Source organism: Triticum aestivum, chromosome 4B, assembly GCF_018294505.1.
Source record: "Triticum aestivum cultivar Chinese Spring chromosome 4B, IWGSC CS RefSeq v2.1, whole genome shotgun sequence".
Classification (NCBI taxonomy): domain Eukaryota; kingdom Viridiplantae; phylum Streptophyta; class Magnoliopsida; order Poales; family Poaceae; genus Triticum; species Triticum aestivum.
The window spans coordinates 632,717,115-632,736,731 of NC_057804.1; the positions used below are offsets into that span (position 1 = coordinate 632,717,115).

The following is a 19,617-nucleotide window of genomic DNA, read 5'->3' on the forward strand; positions in this document are numbered from 1 at the left end:
TTTTAAGTAAGATATTTTTCTCATAAATGATTCATAACCCAACGCTCAATGATATTTTCCATAAATTAATGTTTGGCTAATTAACATACAGTACGTAATTAACAACATGGTCAATTAATTGCATGTAGTTGTGGTCGATACCGTGCTTGGGCAAACGATAACTGAATGATTTTTTGACATTGATGTATGCGTGCGAAACAATCGAAATGACTTTTTTCTTTTGAAGATTTCGAACCCAATTAGGCCAGGACGGCGCAAGCGCACCCGAAGCACGACCCGCATCACCGGTCATGCCGCCCATTTTCTTAAATTTTAGGCCCAGCCCAGCCCGGTTTGTCATGTCGTGCTTTGGGTCGCATCGTGCCAGCCGGGAAAAGCCTGGCCCAAGTCCCATGCTTCCCGAACGGCATTTCCAGACGTTGGTGCATGAAGCCGGAAAAAGTTCAAAACAAACCTTAAACTTGTAGACAACATCTATTCAAAACCAGAATTTTGAATCACGGAAATTGGCTCTGTGAACTTATCAATCCCGGTCTATTTTGAGCCTTAGAGTGTTTAGCCTGTATTTGCTGAATTGGGCTGGCCCGTTAGTGCAGTCGCTCGCGCTCATCATGCATAGCTGCATGTTCGCTCTCTATCCTCTGGTTTTTTGTTTTTTCTTTAGATTTTCTTTGATTTTTCAACAGTTTCCTTCGGTTTTATTTTTTTCCTCCTTTATACCTTATGTTTTCGCTGTTTTTTTTTGTTTCTTCGTTATATTTTTGGTTTTCTGTTGTTTCTTTCTTGATTTTCTATGTATTTTTTATTTTCCATTTTTATTTTATTTTATTTTTGACACATGTCTACTTTTTTTCAGTGTACAATGTACGTTTTTAGCGCACACGTGTAATATTTTTCAATAAACTTTGGAAAATTTTCAAATATATTATGTATATATTTTTCAAATCCATGTTTTTAGCAATTTTGGGAAATATACATTGTACATTTCTTAATGACAATAAACATATTTTTATAGTTCACTAAAATACTTCATCCAAAAAAACTTCCATATTAACATATTTTTTATTACACTTTGGATATTTTTCAAATACAGTATGTACATTTAAAAAAATACATGTTTTCAGCACTTTTTTGAATACACGGTAAAAACATTTTCTTAATGACAATAAATCATATTTTGAAACTTCCTAAAACAACTTCCTTAAACTACATATTTTTTAATACACGGTAACATATTTTAAACTTCCCTAAAAGACTTCTTAAAAAAAACTTCCTTAAAAAACACAGTAACCTGTTCTAATTCCTTAAAAAATTTGTAAACAATTGTCCAGTTTTCCCCAAGACAAATAATTTATTAAATTCCAAAAACATTATTTAGAAAATGTGACATGATTTTTGAAAATCCGAAACAATTTTTATAGCATGTGAAAAAACTGTTCTAATTCCGAACATTTTTTGAAGCTTGAGAGTAGTATGATATCCAAATTTCCGGGGTTTAAAGTTCAGAGTTTGATTTAGTTTTCGTCTATAACTTCAAGTTTGATTTTTTGGTATGCAGCCCCTGCTGCGACCACCGACCGATCGTGCAGCACGGCATTTCACCGGCACGGGCGCGTATGGCGACCGCGTGCACCGCCAGGGAGTGCAAGCAACCGAGTCGCGGCAGATTCCCACTCCCACTCCGGCATATCCCACGCGGCCACTCGCCGGAATCAGCACCTCGCCGCCGCCGCATATCCCCCACCGCGGCGGCTATTCTTCGGAATCGGCATCTCGTCTCGGCCGGACCGGACACACCGGTCAACCTAGAAAAATCTGGCCGGCGCGACTCCACCCGACCCGACCCGACCCGACCCGACCCAACCCAACGGGCGATCGCCGCCGCGTCCACGTGGCTCCTCCCGGCAGCATCCCGGGCTCCACCTTTCCCCCCATCCCCCACGACAGGCGTTTCCGTCGCGTCCCACCCACCGCTCTCCGCCTCTCCCCCCTATGGCCTGTGCTGCCGCCGTCCACTCCCCATGCCCGCCCCGCTCATCCCCCTCGCGGCGGCCACGGCCGCCGCCACCTCGGCCGTCGGCGTAGCGCTGGGGGTGCGCCTGCTCCTCCTCCTCTCCCGCTCGCGCGCGCTCAAGCCGCTCGCCGCCACCACCTCCGCCGCCGCGGCCGCGCTCCGGGCGCCGCGGCTCCTCGCCGCCGCCTCCTCCCCGCTCGCCGCCCTCCTCGCCGCCTCCAAGGCCGCCTCCAAGTCCTACAAGGCGGCGCGCGCGCTCGACCCGGCCGCGCGCCTCCCCTCGCTGCCCTCCTCCAAGCGCGTCAAGGCCGCCTTCGCCGCCGCCTCCCTCCTCCGCCTCGCCCCGACCCTCCTCCTCCTCCCAACCGCCGCCTCCTCGCCCTCCTCCCCCACCGCCCTCTTCGCGCTCGCGCTGCTCAAGTCGGGGTACAAGCTCTCCAAGAACTCCGCCAAGGTCGTCGAGGGCTTCCTCGGCCTCCAGGTCCACAAGGGCTTCCGCAACGGCGTCGACGCGCTCGGGGTCGTTGTCAAGGTCGCCGTCATCGCCTCCGAGGTCGCCGTCTGGGTCGGCGGCCGCTTCTGGGGCGCCGACGACGATGGGCGCGGCCGCTGCGTGCGCTTCCTCGGCTTCACCAGGCCCGGCAGCCTTGTCCTAGCCGGGTCTGCAAAATCTGAAGCCCAGGTTGTGCTCTTCGACCCTGGAACTGCCGTCGAGATGGAGGACGAGGGGTGCTGGTTGGAGGAGGACCCAGACCCCTCCCTGTTGCTCTGCCTCGCGGTGCCCCTGCCTGCCTGAGACGGCCAAATTAGTGAGTTAGTTGCAATTAGCACACAACTGGTGTACATTTGCTTATATCATCAGATGTTGTATGTAGTCATGTACGCTTTTCAATTTTGATCCAATGCTTGCTTCGTACTAGCTCTCATCTGTGTCAGTTCTTCAGTTAGTCGCCACTCCTTGTGCATCACCCCTCAACCAACAAGTAAAAGTAAATAAAATCGGTGGTTTATGCTCACTCCTTGTCTCCATCATATACCTTTTCAGTTAGCTGTTACTTCTCGGGTTTTATATTGAGTTTGGGAATTTGGTATTGATGATAGTTTTGCTGATGTAGAGAATTTCAATATGGCAATGCTTCCGGTTTCACTTCTGGAGGGGAGGGTGTTTCCGTTTAACTTGAGATGTTTAAATTATTTATTATGGTCAGGTTGGAACTTTTGCTGGAACCTTAGAATGAAAGAATGAAAAATTAATGTATAAATTAGGATTTTCCCTGTTAACCAACTGCGGATTTTCTATATTGTGGGTTATTGTTGGATAACTTGAATGCAAGCTGAAACCCATCAATTGAAATGTTTATGTTTTGTTGTCAAGAAGGCAAGAACCTCTCACAACACTCTTAGCATTACTGAGTACATGATGTAAAAATAGCGCCCATTGTTCTGTGTACTTCACCTTTGAGTTCTACTACAACCCTTTTTTTTAAATAAGTACAACATGTATCTGAAATGAATTATAAGTTTATAACTGCAATGTTTGTTATTTCTTTATCTTGGGCCTGTACAATGGGCCTGGTGTTAGATAGGCTTTTGGGTTCTCTCTTGTAACCGACCCGATCTATAAGGGTTCGGCCTAGAATAGTTCAGAGTCCTCTATAGGAGGATCTCTTCTGTCCCGTTTGTTTTTCTCATTTTCTGCGGTGCTCTTGATGGATGGGCAATTATTTTTAAGATAGAGTTGCTCTCTTTTTGCCACTAACTAAAATATGGAGTTCTTGGCTTAATTGGTTATAAGCCCATTTTGCCTTTTGCTTATAATTCAAATGAACCCAACCGCATTATGTGAGTCCTGCATTTCTGCTATCCAATGGTGATGTGCATAAGCTTTCACGTACAAATGGTCTGTGATGCACTAATTGCTTATGACCAGCAATATAATATGATCATGTTAACAAATGTCTTGTGCATTTCCAGTCACATTTTCAGTATTTGATTAAATATATGATTATACTTGAAATGGCAGAAGTTTCTGAGCTGCAACTCTCATTTTAGTTACTCCTATATCATACTGGATTCTAATTTGTCAATCTTCTTGACATACGACCAGATATTACGGATTCTCTGTACTGAGTGTTATTCAGCTTTTTACATTGTCCAAAGTTGCCTTACTTCCACGCCAAGTGGGGAGACCTTACAATGGCGAATAGTTTGGGTAACTCTTGATACTGTTTATTACGACAAGGACACAATTCTATTTTTACAAATCACTGCTCTGGAGACTCTAACTAACATACTCACTGTTAAGAACGGCAAAAGGTGAGAACAGATTGATACAATACACCAAGTCTACAATAACTTGAACTAAAAGCACTTCTCCTGTGACAGAACCTGTAAAGCTGTAGCCTTATTTTACTAGGATCAAGGGGAAACTATGGATTATGGTTGCAGAACTGAAAGCAGAGCACAGACTTCAGTTTGTGCAGGTGTGGTAGTCATATCCATGATTCAATGGTACAATTATACTTATAGCTGTAGTTGTTTATCCCACTCAAATGTGCCAGAATATCGGACGAGTCAAGCATGTCTTCTCCATCTGCACCCGCCTGAGAAAATACAAGCATGAACCTTAGTTTAGAAAACTACACGATTGCATTATCTTTTATTACTGACTGCATGGAGCAATTAAAAGATGACTTGATGAGTACATGACCATATTTTATGCGTGATCATTAAATAAACTGGGCTGTTTATGGTAAGATAAGACAGTGTAATATACTAGAAGACTTACAATCTGTCCATACTGTTCATGATTTTGGGAGCTTGATCTTGTTGCTTCACAAAGTTCCTCGTTCTTTGCAAACCTTCCACGGACACGGGGCCTGCTATCTGCTAAAGTTTTTCTGCAAGCATACTGCATTTTGTTGCGTGTCATCAGAATTGAATTGGTAAGATGCCTATGCAAGCAGTGCTTTGTCTGAGACGCTCCATATTTTACCTTTATTTTTTTGCTGAAGTTCCTCTCATTCCTTTTCTTTATGTACCTGTGGATCTTTTCCTTCCTCTGTTCAGCTGAAAGACGCACAACTTTGAAGGTGGAATCTTCTATTCCTGAGATTTCTGTTGGAGGTAATGTTGGTGGGCTTCCGTTGCACCCATTTACCATGTCTTGGTTGTTCCCCCCATTCTGTTTAGAGATCAGAGAGATTTCAAATATCATTTGTAAGCTAATTTTATAGATAAGCACTTTTCTTTTACCGGCGCTGCATGGAAGTTTGGTACTATCGCAGTTAAGCAGTATGATATTACTTGATTGTTAGGTTCCGGATGTTACCTGCATCTCTGCAGTGTTGTTGTAGACCCCCTTCATGGAATCTGTATCGCTATATGTTCTGGTCAGTCCTTCACCTTCCATCATCCTCTGATACTCACTGATGTCACTCATATCTAACACCACCATACCATTGCTATTAGCACTATTACCATTGAAGAATCCTACTTTTGATGCCTCTGTGTTGTAACTTGGGATCATTGCTCCTGTTTGCTGATACAGGGCAGCATCCAGGCTCATGTACCCTCTGGCTAGTGCTGCCGTGAGGCACTCTTCATCACACCCTGGAGCAAGAGGCATCGAGAGAGGTGCAGTGCTGCTCATTTGGATCGCCAGCAAGGGTTCAGCTATACTCTGGGGAAGCTGTGATTGGCCGAATTGCTCTATGCTGGCCTCTCCATTTGCAGCTTGATAGTATCCTGGTGCTGCAAGTGTCTCGTTGATTGGGGGAATGAGCTTGGTATCAGGGCAAGCATTTTGCTCTTCCTCGAGGAGGGCTGAGAGAGTGGAGGAGTCAAAGCAGGGTAACGGGGAGAAGGGCATTTCTGGGATGTCATCGCTGTAGCTGCAGAGAGGAGGGGTGGCAGTGGAGGAGGATGAAACATCCTCAGAGGAGGCAGCAAATGGGCCGGAGGTAGAGGTCACTGCGGCAAGGAGGTTATCACCCAGACCGTTATCGCAGAAATCAAGTATGTGAGCAGCTATGGGGCTTGAGATCCCCTCCTGTAAATTTCGAAGGTGAGAAAACATGTGAGTACATTTTACCACACAAATTTCATTCTAATAAGAAATATTGTGATAACATCATTCTGTATCAGTAAAGTCATGTATGTTCTTTGAGTACTAAGGTTGACAAGCATACATGACGTTATGGCGTAAATATTGTTTATGTAGTTAACCGAGAAAGCAGTACTATTTGTAAAATAACGAAAAGAATAAAGAGAGGATCAAAGACTGTATCATATATGCCCATCTGCCCTCTTCCGGATATAGTTACTGTTCTGTTTGAAGAGAAATCATCAAAGAATATTGTGAGCAAAAGCAACTCAAAAGTGTGGACATAAAAGGTTGTGAAGATTAAGATGAAATTTTATTCTAAAAAATAAAGAATAAGAAGGAAGATCTAAGAAACAGAAACACTGGGATTTTGGTAATTATATTCTGGTACTTCCTCAGGTTCAGAATTGAAAGATTTCATCCCGATTTGGTGCTTTTGAATGCTGATTTCTGCAATGAAAGATTCCACCTAAGATTATTGTATCGTACATGCAGTTATTCACCTAAGATGGCCATTGAGTTATCACCCAAGGAACAAGCATCGACAAGGTACCAGGAAGATGACATCATGAAACATTTTCAGAGCAATTGAAAATGCTTGGTTTTTGTCCTGGAGCATGTTTCTACATACGAAAAAGAATTAAGCAAGATCTGTGTCTGAGAATCAATTACGGTGATGCAATCGTCGTCGGGGAGCATAGTCGGTCCTCAACAGCAACGACCGGATTCTCTCGGCGCTGCAAACTTGTTGGAGCAAATTCCTTGGAGCTGTTCTGTTGGTTCCCCAGAGGAGAGATGGTTCCGGACGGAGCTGTGAAAGATGTAATCGCGATACGACGAGGAAGATGGGTTATGGCCTTGCGGGAAGAGGAGGAAAGAAGAAGCCTGTTTCTCCATGCAGATGCAGAAATGACCTTTTATAGGGTGGCGTCCATGCAAATCAGACGACGGGAATTTCTGTGCTGCAGATGCTATTCTTGCGCAGGGTGTCTTATTTCTGCATCAACGGCTGGGATGGTAATATGGTCGTCTCTGATCATTTCGCATGGCGGGTTCCTGATATTAGCCATTTGACCGTACCACTCTGACCCTTGCCATGCATGCAAACCTATGTTTATAAATTTGGACGAGATACATGCATATATATATGTATGTATATTCTTTAAATAGTTGGCTTTGTACAATCTGTTATCTCGGAGATTTTACTTTATGACTGATAAATGATATTTGTATTGTCATTTGCAGATGAAATGGAAGCGCGATCGCTTAATCCTGTGATTATCTGGATTGATCTGGAAGTATCCTATTCTGTCGGTTGTGTCATGCACGGACGGATGAGTGATCAAAGATATATACCGGCGAACAAAGTGCAAGATACGCCGTGGACGTCCTGTCTATGCATAGTGGGAGCGTAGTTTGGCTACTGTCTGACATGTCATGGATTGTAGATGTGCACCTACTGCTTGGACTGTCGAAACTTTGGAAGAGGCTTTACCAGGCAAGAAAAGGACGTCAGGTCATGGCTAGAGCTGTGGGTGCCTAAAGGAAGGAACTTATTCCCATGTTTCCAATCTGGAATGCAGAATCTTCAGCAAGTGGTACTATGGCAATTCTCGAGGTACGTACGTTTGATTGCTTCGTCCTTATAAACAAGCATCAGAATTTTCAAGTAATGGATAAAAAAAAATCAAGAAGCCAAACAAGCGTTTCATCTTTCATGGTACGTAGAATATATATAATGTGCTCAATTTCATTCTATTGAGTTCTCGTTGAAGACACGTTCCGTTAGCGATGCAAAAAAATTATAAGTAAGATTTGAACGAAGCAAAGTAAGCAACGCAAGCGAGATGCATCGTCTATCTCCTTGCATATATATGGAAGCATTCAGCGGATGAGCAAATTAAGGTTGAAGAGGCCGGGCTTGTGTACTTACAATGCATAGCTGCTCGTCTGCCCGCGGCGCGTCCTCCTCGAAGAACATCTTCATCATTTGTGCGCGCTCAAGCTCCCAGCTAGCTCCCGAGCTATGAAGGGGCTGGAGATGTGGAAATCTAGTGGTGAATTGAAGATAGCTAGGGAAGTGAGAGGTGGTTGCTGCGTGTATATATAGCGGAGCCGAGGGAGGAGGAGGAGGAAGAAGAAGAAGGGTCAAAAGGGAGTCGCCTAGGTACGTGCTAGGCAGGTAGCTAGCCATGGCGACGGAGCCGGCCCCGTCATTTATAGGGGAACCGCCTCCCATATTTGGTCGGTCGGGCCAACTCAATCAACGACTAAAGCTGATATCATTAGCTTAGCTAGCTAGCGCAACTGAATTAACCATCGGAGGTTACTATTAGGTGAGTACTAGTAGCTAAACCCTGTCTCGATCATAAATAGGCCCTGAGCTCCACGGAGCTCGAACCTTTTTTTGCACTGCCAATGATTTGCGTCGTCATGGGTGCGCGCGTACGACCTTTTGGCGCTCAATGATTATCTGTCAGGATGTTAATCTACCTATGGAGACACATTTTAGTGTTTGTGTCAGGTACGTACACTCGTATCTAGACAAATAATTTTAAGATAACTAATTTCGGACAGGGTTAAATATATGATACTATCTATGTAAACAAATACTCTATAAGACGTCTTATAGATCACCAAAGAGGGAGGGAGGGAGGGGCGATGACAGCGGCGCGTCTTCGGCTCGTTTCAGTGCTTGTAGTCGTCGCTAGGTCGTCTACGGATCTGGATGAAATTTTTATTATTTCTAATGTTCGTTGTACTACCATGATTGAATACGAATAGGTCGGCGAAAAAAAAAAGACCAAAGAGGGAGTGATAATCTGGATGATGGTACGTACGTAAGTAACCAAGGCCGGGCACAGTGGGTTTGAGTTGATTATTACTGTTGTGATTACGCGTGACGGAGGGTGGGAAAGGTTGGAGTTAGCGGGTCGACAATGTAGTTCTCGCCGAATAGAATCCGGTCGAGTGGCTGTCCCCTTTGGGTCACCTCATGTCACCCTACCCATAGCCGTCTACCTACGTACCTACCTACGTAGCTACTCTAGCTAGCCAGTGTAAGCTGTAGCTCGACGACATATGTATCTTGAGGGTTAAGGATCGACGGACGAGCCTATGCCTAGCTAGCTTTCCTTTCACCGCCGGCCGCTTTTCTTCTTGTACCCACACCACGCCCGGCCACGAGCTGGTTAAAGGAAGGCGACCGTGAAACCTCGAGATCGATCGATCGATCGTACGGGCTGATCTAGGTCTCTAGCTTAGCTTAGCTAGCTCCGGCCTCTGCAGCGTGAGTGAGGAGATTTACGTACCGGATCCCAACATATCGGGCATCCATGGATCGATCGATCGGGAACTCGGTCGCGTGACAGGTGATTCCGATCAAGATCTCGCGTCGGGTCGGGGGCCGGGCCGGAGATCTTTCTATCTCACCACTGCACACCCACACCCACACCCAGAGCCAGAGGGTCCAACTTTGGTTGGGTTTGGCTCAGCGCACAAATTCTCAGCTGCTGCCAACGCCGGCGGTCACGTACCAACCTCGATCCAACGGCAGCCAAGCAGGGCCCGGTCGGCCGTGTCCCCTCATCGATCTCGTACACACTAGTGCTGTGTGCTCTACGTACCATTCGCGTGCATGCAACGGCTGGTCGACAGGTGTCGCCGCACGGACAGGGTTTGGATTCTGCTGCACGATCGTTTTGCGTTGCGTCCGTATCACAGGATTTCTACTTGGAGCCTAGACACGGCCACGGACATCTAACTAAAAACGACGGGCACCTGTTTGTTCGCCTTCGCGGTGCACACCCCGGACAGCAGCTCAGCTAGCTTTGCATGGTCAATAGCTAACTAGCTAGCTTGCTATCTAGCCTCGTGATCGTGATCGAATCAAATGTGCCAGTGGTTACCGGTTGCAAGTACGTGCAGTCCTCTCCTCTCCTTTTTTTCTTCTTCTTGTTGCGAATGCAGTACGTGCCGTCCTCAGATGGCTTTTCTTTTACATGAAATACTAGAGGCACGACTGTTTTTGTTATACATGTCTCTAGCCTTTACACAGTGGGCAACCAGTCAAGAAAGAAAATTACAATCAAGGCCAATAAATCCGCTGAGCTTGACACCAACGCATGCCGCTTGCCTCCGGCACCATCGCAGCAGCCACCAAAGGGAAATAACAGATTACCTTTTCACCCAAGCTCGTCGTGGTTTTCATCGCTAATATGCTGCTTTTCGGACCTCCAAAGTGGCTTGCTAAAGACGAAGCCATTGCTGTTGAAAGAATATGCCCGGGGCAGCACCCTGGACACGCCATCAAACTACAGGAGGAAGCCATGCATGTCAGCCGCTAACCACAAACTCAGCACACGATCCAATCCATCGTCTTTCAGATGCCGCCGATGTAGACCACTATCTGCATTCGCTCCGCGTCGGCGCTGGAGTGAACAGCTAGCGGACACAAGTCTGCTGCAGGGATGCCGCCGCGACGCCATTATCCCCGCTTGATCAGACTAGTTCCTGAATCTATCATCGACCATAGAGCAAGACACGGGGTCAAAGAAAGATCCGGAGTTTGTTTATTCTGTGTCGCTGCCGCTGAAGCCAAGTTTTGTCGAACAACCAAAACCTAAACTAACAGAACCCTAAACCTATCGACCAAGAGGTCGTCGGTGAAGGGGAGCCGTTGGAAATCTTGTCGCCCTTGCGGCGGCGGCTAGATCGCTTCTACGGGTACTCAGATGATTGAAAACGGAGAAGAAATGAGCGGGACAATGATGCACATTAGAGGACAAGCAAAAGCGGCTAGCAATAGCATTTGGGGAGTAGAGTAGAGTACATGCATGATGAAGAGGGCCCTGCAGGCAGGGTATATGGTTCTGACAGGTTAGAGCAAGGCGGGCAGCGAGGAACAAAGGAGACGGAAAGGCCGGTTGCTGGCCGGTGCACAAGTGTGTGCTGTGCTGCGCACCCACCCAGACGGAATGCAATGCCCATCAGTCCCAAAAAGAGAGAAAGAAAAGCCCCAAAGAGTTTAGGGCATTCATGTATGCGCCACGCTCCTCCAATGCCTGCCTACCTGCCTGCTTGCTGCAGAGGCAGAGGCCGCAGCAGCAGCAGCAGGAAGAATCCATCTGTCTGTCTATCCCTTCCTTCCGGCCCGTCGTAGGCCTCCACAAACTAGGCCAAATCGCTAGCTCTGCTGCCCTACCACGGCCACATGCACAGGGCGCCGAAGCTTTGTGATGGATGGATGGATCGAGGTCGCAAGTAGCGGCGGACGGAGGAGCCGAAAGGCCAATGCCGGGAGGGAGGGAGGGAGGGAGGGCGAGCGGGCTGTGATCTGCGCCGCGCTCCGGGTGTCCCCGCTTTAGCGCTACACGCCGCGACCTGGCGATTCCGGCCCCGTGGCGTGGCCGCCCGTGGGAATAATGGGTGCGGTTCCGGCCGTGCGCGCGTAGCGTACGATGCTGGGTGGGTGTCGTACCGCACATCTGGTGGGTTCCGATCCGGCCGACCATATATTCCGATCGCGCGACGCGACGCCAGATTCACTGCGGGCTCACCAGCTTTGGAGCTCGGACGGGGAAGAGCGCGTTGCGTCATGCCAGTTCCAAAGGTGAACTGTTTTGTTCGGATTTTGTCCGTTTGGAGATGTAGATGGAAGCGCCGTCTACCCGTTTTCTTGGATGCACAGGCGTGTGCCCAACTCACGGCCGCATCCTTGCTGCATCTCGTCCGGCCGGAGGCCCTATGCAACTACGCAAATAACCAAATAAATCAAACATTGCAAATAGTTTTTACGAAACGAATTGTTTCATGTCTAAATAAAAACACAATCAAATACTCCCTCTGTAAAGAAATATAAGAGCGTTTACATCACTACTTTAGTGATCTAAACACTCTTATATTTGTTTACGGAGGGAGTAGTTCTACAACCCAATTGAAATTGTCTTGAATAGAAATGACGCGATATATCTACTGGATGTCAATGTGAGTCCACATGTGCTCAAACAAGTCATACTGGAGCTGCATATGAGTATATCAATCACGCATGCATTTCACGATAAAATTGGGCAAACTGTTCAAAGGTTGCAGGTTGTTGGTACTCAAGCTCAATATTTTCACCCTAAAAATCAAACACTTGGTCATAGATGCTATCACCATGCTCATCCTCCATGATCATATTGTGCATAATCACACAAGCAGTCATCACCTCCCAAAGCTTCTGAGTGCTTCATGTCAATGCAGGTTTCAAACCATACCCCATCAAGACTGAAGCACACCAAAACCACACTCCATATCCTTCCTAGCACTCTTGCATTTGGGAGATCTCTGTCTCTTCTCTCCTTGCGGATTGCGTATTGTCTACACAAGAGTTGACCACCGAGCATAGTTACCATCGGTTAGGTAATATCCCTTGTTGTAATGGTGGCCATTGATCTCAAAGTTGACCTCTTGGGAGTGGTCTTCTAAAGCCTTGCGAACACTGGAGAACGCTGAAGCATATTGACATCATTGTGAGAACCAGTCATGCCGAATAAAGAATGCCATGTCCACAGATCTTGTGAAGCCACCTCTTCTAGTATGACAGTGGCACCTTTCACAAGCTCTCCGGTGAATAAATGAAGTTGTGAAAGAAATATTCATCCCCACTATCCATGGTACCTTGTGAGCAAAGCGTCGAACACCTTGTGGTCGTGGATGAGACGCGGCAGGAAAGAGCACCTCGAGCTCCCCTCGCAGGCAGCAAAGCAAGGTTGGCGTTGGGGGGCGCCCTGCGGCTATGCAGCGCCTGCCGGAAGTTGTCGGGGGTTGATGGGCGGCGCCGGCGGACGTAGCTTCTCTCGCACCGGCAACAAAGAATCACGAACACCGACAAAAAGCTCCTCCAAACGCGGCGTGGGCCGGTTATGGCATGTCGTGGTCATGGTTCGGACGGCCTTGCAGGAAAGCGACGCGGCCGTGAAATGGGGTACATACGGGGTGGTGGCGAGGGGCGGAAGGCGGAGGGAGGGCAGGGGAAGAGAAAAGTGGGTTGTGTCCCCGACGGGCAGGCCAGGGGACAAGGGCGTGCGTCCCGCCCGTCTGCTTCGACACAAACACGGCCCAAACTTGGGTCGGAAATAAACAGAGAGCGGAAGAAAAATAAATGTTTTTCCGTTTGCACTCACGCGTTGGGTCACGTTTTGTGTCCGTTTACTTAAAACGGACGCGGCCGGACCATTTGGGCCGTGCGTTGGAGCCGGCCTTACGGACTATGCTCCCGGCCCGGCCCGCTGCATGCATTTGTGTTGTGTGCGCCCGGTTGCACACGTGCGTTGGCGATAGTACACACATTTGTCAGCTTCGTTCACAACAAAGCCTGCAGCTGTTAAAATTCTTTCGAACTTCTCGTGCCACTGTTTGGGTGCTTGCTTGAGTCCATACAAAGACTTCAGCAACTTGCACACTTTCCCTTCCTGACCATCTATTACAAACCCATCTGGTTGTTCCATATAAATTTCCGCATCCAACTCTCCATTTAGTAAAGCAGTCTTAACATCCATTTGATGAACGAGAAGACCATGTGAGGCAGCTAGTGAAAGTAGAACTCGAATAGTGGTCAGTCGAGCCACAGGTGAGTAAGTATCAAAGAAATCTTCACCTTCCTTTTGGGTATAACCTTTAGCCACGAGCCGAGCCTTGTACTTTTCGATAGTACCATCAGGCCTAAGCTTCTTCTTGAATACCCATTTGCATCCTATAGGTTTGCATCCACAAGGACGATCAGTTATCTCTCAGGTTTCATTCGCCAAGATGGAATCCATCTCGCTACGAACCGCTTCCTTCCAGTAGTCAGCATCTTCAGATGCATAGGCCTCTGAAATAGAACGGGGAGTGTCATCTATGAGATACACAAGAAAATCATCACCAAAGGACTTTGCGGTCCTCTGTCTCTTGCTCCTAATAGGAACTTCATTGTTCTCCTTCACAGGACTTTCAAAGTGTTCCATCGAAATGGCAGGTTCGGTAATTGTAACTGGTTCCTGATTCGATGAACTAGGCATGTCCTGATTAGATGAGGTAGCCATATCCTTCATGGGAAAGATATCTTTAAAGAAAGTCGCATCATTCAACTCCATGATTGTACCGACATGCATGTCAAGTACCTCAGATTTTACAACCAAGAATCTATAGCCAATGCTATGAAAAGCATATCTCATGAAAACACAATCCACAGTCTTTGGTCCAAGCTTCCGCTTCTTTGGAATTGGAATATTTACTTTCGCCAAACAACCCCATGTTCGCAGATAAGAGAGTTTTAATCTTTTCTTCTCCCATTCCTCGAATGGAGTTATGACATGCTGTCAATATCGCCTCCCCCCATCATGCCTTGGAGAGACCCGATGTGTCTAACATGGCGTTAACCAAATCAGTTAGAGTACGGTTCTTTCTTTCGGCCACCCCATTTGACTGAGGTGAGTAGGGAGGCGTCTTCTCATGGATTATACCATGTTCCGCACAAAAAGCATCAAATTCATTGGAAAAATACTCTCCACCACGGTCGGACCTAAGCCTCTTCATTTTTCGATCAAGTTGGTTTTCCACTTCAGCTTTATAGATCTTGAAAAACCTCAAAGCCTCATCCTTAGATTTCAGAAGATACACACGGTAGTATCTAGTGGAGTAATCAATTAACGTCATGAAATATTTCTTTCCACCTTTTGTCAAAACACCATTCATTTCACATAGATCTGAATGTATAAGTTCTAGTGGTGCAAGATTTCTCGTCTTCGCAGTCATGTGAGACTTACGAGGTTGCTTAGCTTGCACGCACACTTGACACTTAGATCCCTTGACAGTGGTGAAACTAGGGATTAAGTTCAACTTCGCTAGTCGCGACATGCAACCAAAGTTAACATGACAAAGACGTGAATGCCGCACATTTGATTCACTATTGTTGCAAATATGATTAACAACTTTATTGCAAACGTCTGACAAAGATAAACGAAACAGGCCTCCTGACTCATAGCCTTTACCGACAAAGGTTCCATACTTGGATATTACAAATTTATTCGACTCAAAGACAAGCTTGTAGCCATCTCTACATAGAAGAGATCCGCTAACAAGATTTTTATTGACGGAGGGGACATAATGCACGTTCTTCAGCCGCATGATCTTCTCCGAAGTAAACTTCAGATCGACCGTGCCAACACCACGAACATAAGCACTTGAACCGTTGCCCATCAACACGGTTGAAGTCCCTGCGATCTGATAAAACGAAAACATGGAAATATCACCGCATACGTGCACATTAGCACCCGTGTCAATCAACCAATCAGGAGAATGACATACTGAAAGAGTAGTGGGAAATATACCATACCCAACATCCTTCATGTCAATGTCTCCGATGACAACATTAGCGGTCTTGCAGCCTTTCCTAGGATGACGCTTGTCATAGCGATTGGGGCAACTAGGAGCCCAATGATTAGGATCTCCACACACATGACAAGCACCTTTCTTCTTGTCACTCTTCTTCTTGAAGTTCGTGTGTTGTACAATCTTGTTCTTCCCATCAAACTTTGCTTTACCATCAAGCTTGCCCTTGTTCTTGAACTTGTGGGACTGAAAGTTTTTCTTCTGTACCAAATTGGCACTAGATCCTCCCTCAATACCTCGAGCACGTGTGTCCTTTGCTCTCGCCTTTTCTTCCACATCATGAGTACCAATGAGATCCGGGACGGAACACTCCTGTCTCTTATGCTTTAGTAAGGTAGCAAAGTTCCTCCACGAAGGAGGAAGCCTACTGATGATACCCCCGGCAACAAACTTGTCCGGTAGGATACAATTGAAGTGCTCAAGTTCTCTAGCAAATGACTGTATCTCATGAGCCTGCTCAACCACGGAGCGCTCTTCAGTCATCCTGTAATCATAGAATTGCTCCATGATGTACATCACAGTGCCGGCATTCGAGACCCCAAACTTGGCCTCGAGTGCGTCCCACATATCTTTTCCATTGTCAATTGACGCATAAGCATCAACTATGTTCTCTCCAAGAACACTCAAGAGAGCAGCCTTAAACAAAGTATCCATTTTCTGAAAAGCTTGTGCCTGTTGGGCATCTTGCTCTCCTTCAGGTTTGCCAAGAGTGGCGACATAGCAACTAATGGTTTGAAACCATAAGACTGCTCTCACGCGCCACCTCTTATAGTGAATACCCTCAAACATAGGAGGTCTCATGGAAGCAGCAAAACCATTCGAGGTAAATTGCCTATAATAAGGTTTTTGGATTGTTGGAAATATGAGCAATTTATCGAATGATTTTATTAACAGAAATACTAGATAAAACATGGCTAGTATAACAGTGATAAAATAAGTCATGTGATTTGACAAAGAGAAGGTAAACAACATGTTCATATATGAACCTGAGCTAAACACATCTAGAACAGACACTATACGAAGTTGCTTATACGACATAGAACCTAACATACGTAGGGCAGAAACTAGAGCCAAGAACGCTAGTAGGACTTCTAACAGAAAGGGGAAGAACACATACGAGACAGCAGCAGCGGAAGCGCTGGACTTGGGGTCGGTGTCCTCGCCTGCCATGTCGTCGAAGAGGTCGTGGACGTCGGGGAAGAAGTCGTCGTCGGGGAAGTAGTCGTCGGTGACCGGATCGTCCGTGATGAAGCAGCCAGTAGTCGCGTTGAGCGCTCCCCAAAAACCTTATCACCCTTCTCCCGTACAGGACTCAAAAGGTGCCGTCTCGGAGGCCTACTGTACCGACGTGCGGTGCACCTCTCTAAGAGGAGCGACCTCCCTTTTATAGGCGCAAGAGAAGGAGGCGAGAGGGCAGCAACGGAAGGTGAAACGAGACGTGGCGTGGCGAGGCGGGCGGCGGAGGAGGAGCGTGCGTGGATGTTCCTCTTGTTCTCATGCTCATACAAGTGGGAAAGGAGCCTCCCTTATAAAGAGGTCCAACTCCCTCTAAACTAGCAATGTGGGACTAAACATTAGTAGTATCCCTTGCCTTGCACAAATGGGCTAAGTGGGCCTCTAGGATTTATTAGGAATTTCTGAAATAGTTATTGGGCTGCCCAAATAGACTAAATTCCAGCAGTGGCTTCTTGGGGAGCATTGTGCCTCCAAACTGCTCCAAACGGAGATTAGCATCCGCAAGGGTGTGAACTTCGGGATACATCGTCGTCTCCCGTGCCTTGGTTATCTTTTACCCGAGCCATTTACTTATGCACTTTACTTTGTGATAGCCATATTGTTCTTTGTCATATATCTTGCCATCACATAGTTACTTATCTTGCTTAGCATAAGTTGTTGGTGCACATAAGTGAGGATAGTTGTTTTAGGTTTTGTGCTTGACAAATTAACCGCTAGGTTTATTTCGCATTTGTTTAAGTCTAAACCGTAATTATTTTAAAACGCCTATTCACCCCCCCCCCCCCCCCCCCTCTCCTCTAGGCGACATCCTCGATCTTTCACTAGCGCCGACCCAAATACAGCGCTGGACGTTTGTGTCCACCGGGCCGATCCAAACGGATAAAAAAGCGGATAAAAGCGCCGTCCGTTTAGATCGACCCGTTGGAGTTGCTCTTACCGTTCCAACGCTCGAAGTGTAGACAGAGTCTGAATTTTATGAATACGACGCAAGATGGATTTGGGAAAGAAAAGGAATGAGCGCCAAGAAGAGGATCCCACGATGCAAGACTGACATAAGACCTAGTCTCAAAGACCATTTGCCAAAGACTCGAATCATTCAGATCACCGTTGTTGCAAGATCTAGTTTTGGTTGATCCCATACAAATACGGTAGTTTGTATTCTTCACTTATTAGAGTATCTACAGCTGGGCACCTTAAATTAACCGGGCGGGCACGAGGACTACTGACCGGACAAGAGAGAAAAGTTGACCCAACTGAAGCCCTCATATCATCCTTATACACCCGGGCTATCCGTGAACCCTCATATCCATACCAAATATAGGGAGGATATGAGGGCTCGCGGACGCGTCCGATCAGTCCGCCACATAGGAGATATAGGACGCGTCCCCACCCGGACCACCTTTTCTCTTTCTTTATTCATTTTTTTCTCTCTCTTCATCTTCACCAATCACATGCACATGACCGGACATATGAGAAAGAAAATGAGGAGTGTGTTTGCGGATGGATAAATAGGGGCTCAAAACGGACACGCCCGATCACTGACCGGGCGCGTCCGCGAACGTTTGAGGGTCGAATTAAAGGTACGTGGTTGAAGATGCTTTTAGTATACATTTATATGTAGGACGTAGATTTCTTATTACTCATTCGGAGACGTGGACCAAGATTACAATTGCCTTGGACGTTATTCTTGGACAGAGATCAGGTGACATGCACGTTTGCATGTCACCGTGTGCCTTGCGGCCTCCATTCAAATTTAAACATTGCAAAAAGAAATCTGGAAAAAATCATGCATGTTCGCAGCACATATTAAGATAACCCCTAAAAAATTCAGATCAAAATTCGGAACATATATCGAGAAACAAAAAAGAAAAATCTATCATGAATAGTTCACGAATGGTTCTTTATATACTATTCACATCTGAGTTTCTCTTTTTTGTTTCTCGATGTATATTTTGAATTTTGATCTGTATTTTTTTAGGGGTTATCTTAATATGTGCTGCGAACATGCATGATTTTTTCAGATTTTTTTGCAATGTTTAATTTTAAATGGAGGCCGCAAGGCACACGATGACATGCAAACATGCATGTCACCTGATCTCTGTCTGTTATTCTTTCGGGCACCACCGCCCTGCAGTATTTTCATGTCACCTGATCTCTGTCCGTTATTCTTTCGGGCACCACCGCCCTGCTACTGCTCCTCACTGCTCACATAAGATCAGCAGCGAATAAATTATCAACACCAGACATGGCCACAAAGATCGTTGTTCTTTATCGAGAATGAATCCATCTCGACATCATGCAAAAACTCAAATAGAACCATAAATCTATTGGTCATTTTTACCTTGTTGAACAAAAACACTGATACTCTGTTATTTAACTTACTACGCTTTGTCGAAAAATTTAACTTACTACAACTTCTTCCTAAATCTGAATCACCAACTATCCAAGTATCGAATTACTCCCTCCATTGCTAAATATTTGTTTTTCTAGAAATTTCAACAAGTGACTACATATGGAACAAAATGAGTGAATATGTCTATACACATCCGTATGTGGTAGTCCATTTGAAATCTCTAAACAGATAAATATTTACGAACAGAGGGAGTAGTAGTTTGTAATAAGAATTGGTACTCCCTCCGTTTTTATTTAGTTCGTATATTAGCTTTGGTCAAAGTCAAGCTTTACAAACTTTGACCAAGTTTATAAACAAAAATATTAAGATATACAATAACAAGTCAACAACATTAGATTTATTGTTGAATGTACTTTTACAACGTATAGATTTATTATGATAAATGTCTATATTATTTTCTACAAATTTGGTCAAACTTTACGAAGTTTGACTTCA

The 19,617-nt window shown here is 45.9% G+C and overlaps 2 protein-coding genes and 1 long non-coding RNA gene across 4 annotated transcripts; 2 read left to right on the forward strand and 1 right to left on the reverse strand.

Moving 5' to 3' along the window:
• The first annotated feature begins 1,938 nt into the window (after positions 1 to 1,938).
• LOC123093720 (uncharacterized) lies at positions 1,939 to 3,030 on the forward strand. The gene has a single exon (XM_044515738.1). It carries the CDS (start codon positions 2,022 to 2,024, stop codon positions 2,808 to 2,810), a length of 789 nt encoding a protein of 262 aa, XP_044371673.1. The 5' UTR covers positions 1,939 to 2,021; the 3' UTR covers positions 2,811 to 3,030.
• A 1,202-nt stretch (positions 3,031 to 4,232) lies between these two features.
• LOC123093719 (uncharacterized) lies at positions 4,233 to 8,516 on the reverse strand. Of its 2 annotated transcripts, none has more exons than XM_044515735.1 (5): positions 8,053 to 8,516; positions 5,346 to 6,065; positions 5,010 to 5,198; positions 4,803 to 4,925; positions 4,233 to 4,617 (listed from the first exon to the last, which is right to left on the reverse strand). In XM_044515735.1, exons 1-5 carry the CDS (start codon positions 8,356 to 8,358, stop codon positions 4,507 to 4,509), a joined length of 1,449 nt encoding a protein of 482 aa, XP_044371670.1. In that variant the 5' UTR covers positions 8,359 to 8,516; the 3' UTR covers positions 4,233 to 4,506. The 2 variants fall into 2 exon arrangements, with proteins under 2 accessions (XP_044371670.1, XP_044371671.1); XM_044515736.1 differs by lacking the exon at positions 8,053 to 8,516 and adding an exon at positions 6,792 to 7,028.
• On the forward strand, positions 5,007 to 8,054 carry LOC123093721 (uncharacterized). Its single transcript, XR_006445517.1, has 5 exons — positions 5,007 to 5,140; positions 5,332 to 5,406; positions 5,565 to 6,080; positions 6,615 to 7,136; positions 7,365 to 8,054. It is a non-coding gene; the product is annotated as an uncharacterized lncRNA (long non-coding RNA).
• Positions 8,517 to 19,617: the final 11,101 nt, after the last annotated feature.

What these genes read in the sequence shown, in the direction of transcription:
- LOC123093719 (XM_044515735.1), bottom strand. Translation starts at nt 8,358, where the DNA reads ATGGGAGGCGGTTCCCCTATAAATGACGGGGCCGGCTCCGTCGCCATG. An exon ending in CAGACGAGCAGCTATGCATT is followed by an intron (nt 6,066 to 8,052) that starts GTAAGTACACAA and finishes CGAAATTTACAG; the next exon opens with GAGGGGATCTCAAGCCCCAT. An exon ending in ACTTCAGCAAAAAAATAAAG is followed by an intron (nt 4,926 to 5,009) that starts GTAAAATATGGA and finishes AACAAAATGCAG; the next exon opens with TATGCTTGCAGAAAAACTTT.
- LOC123093720 (XM_044515738.1), top strand. Translation starts at nt 2,022, where the DNA reads ATGCCCGCCCCGCTCATCCCCCTCGCGGCGGCCACGGCCGCCGCCACC.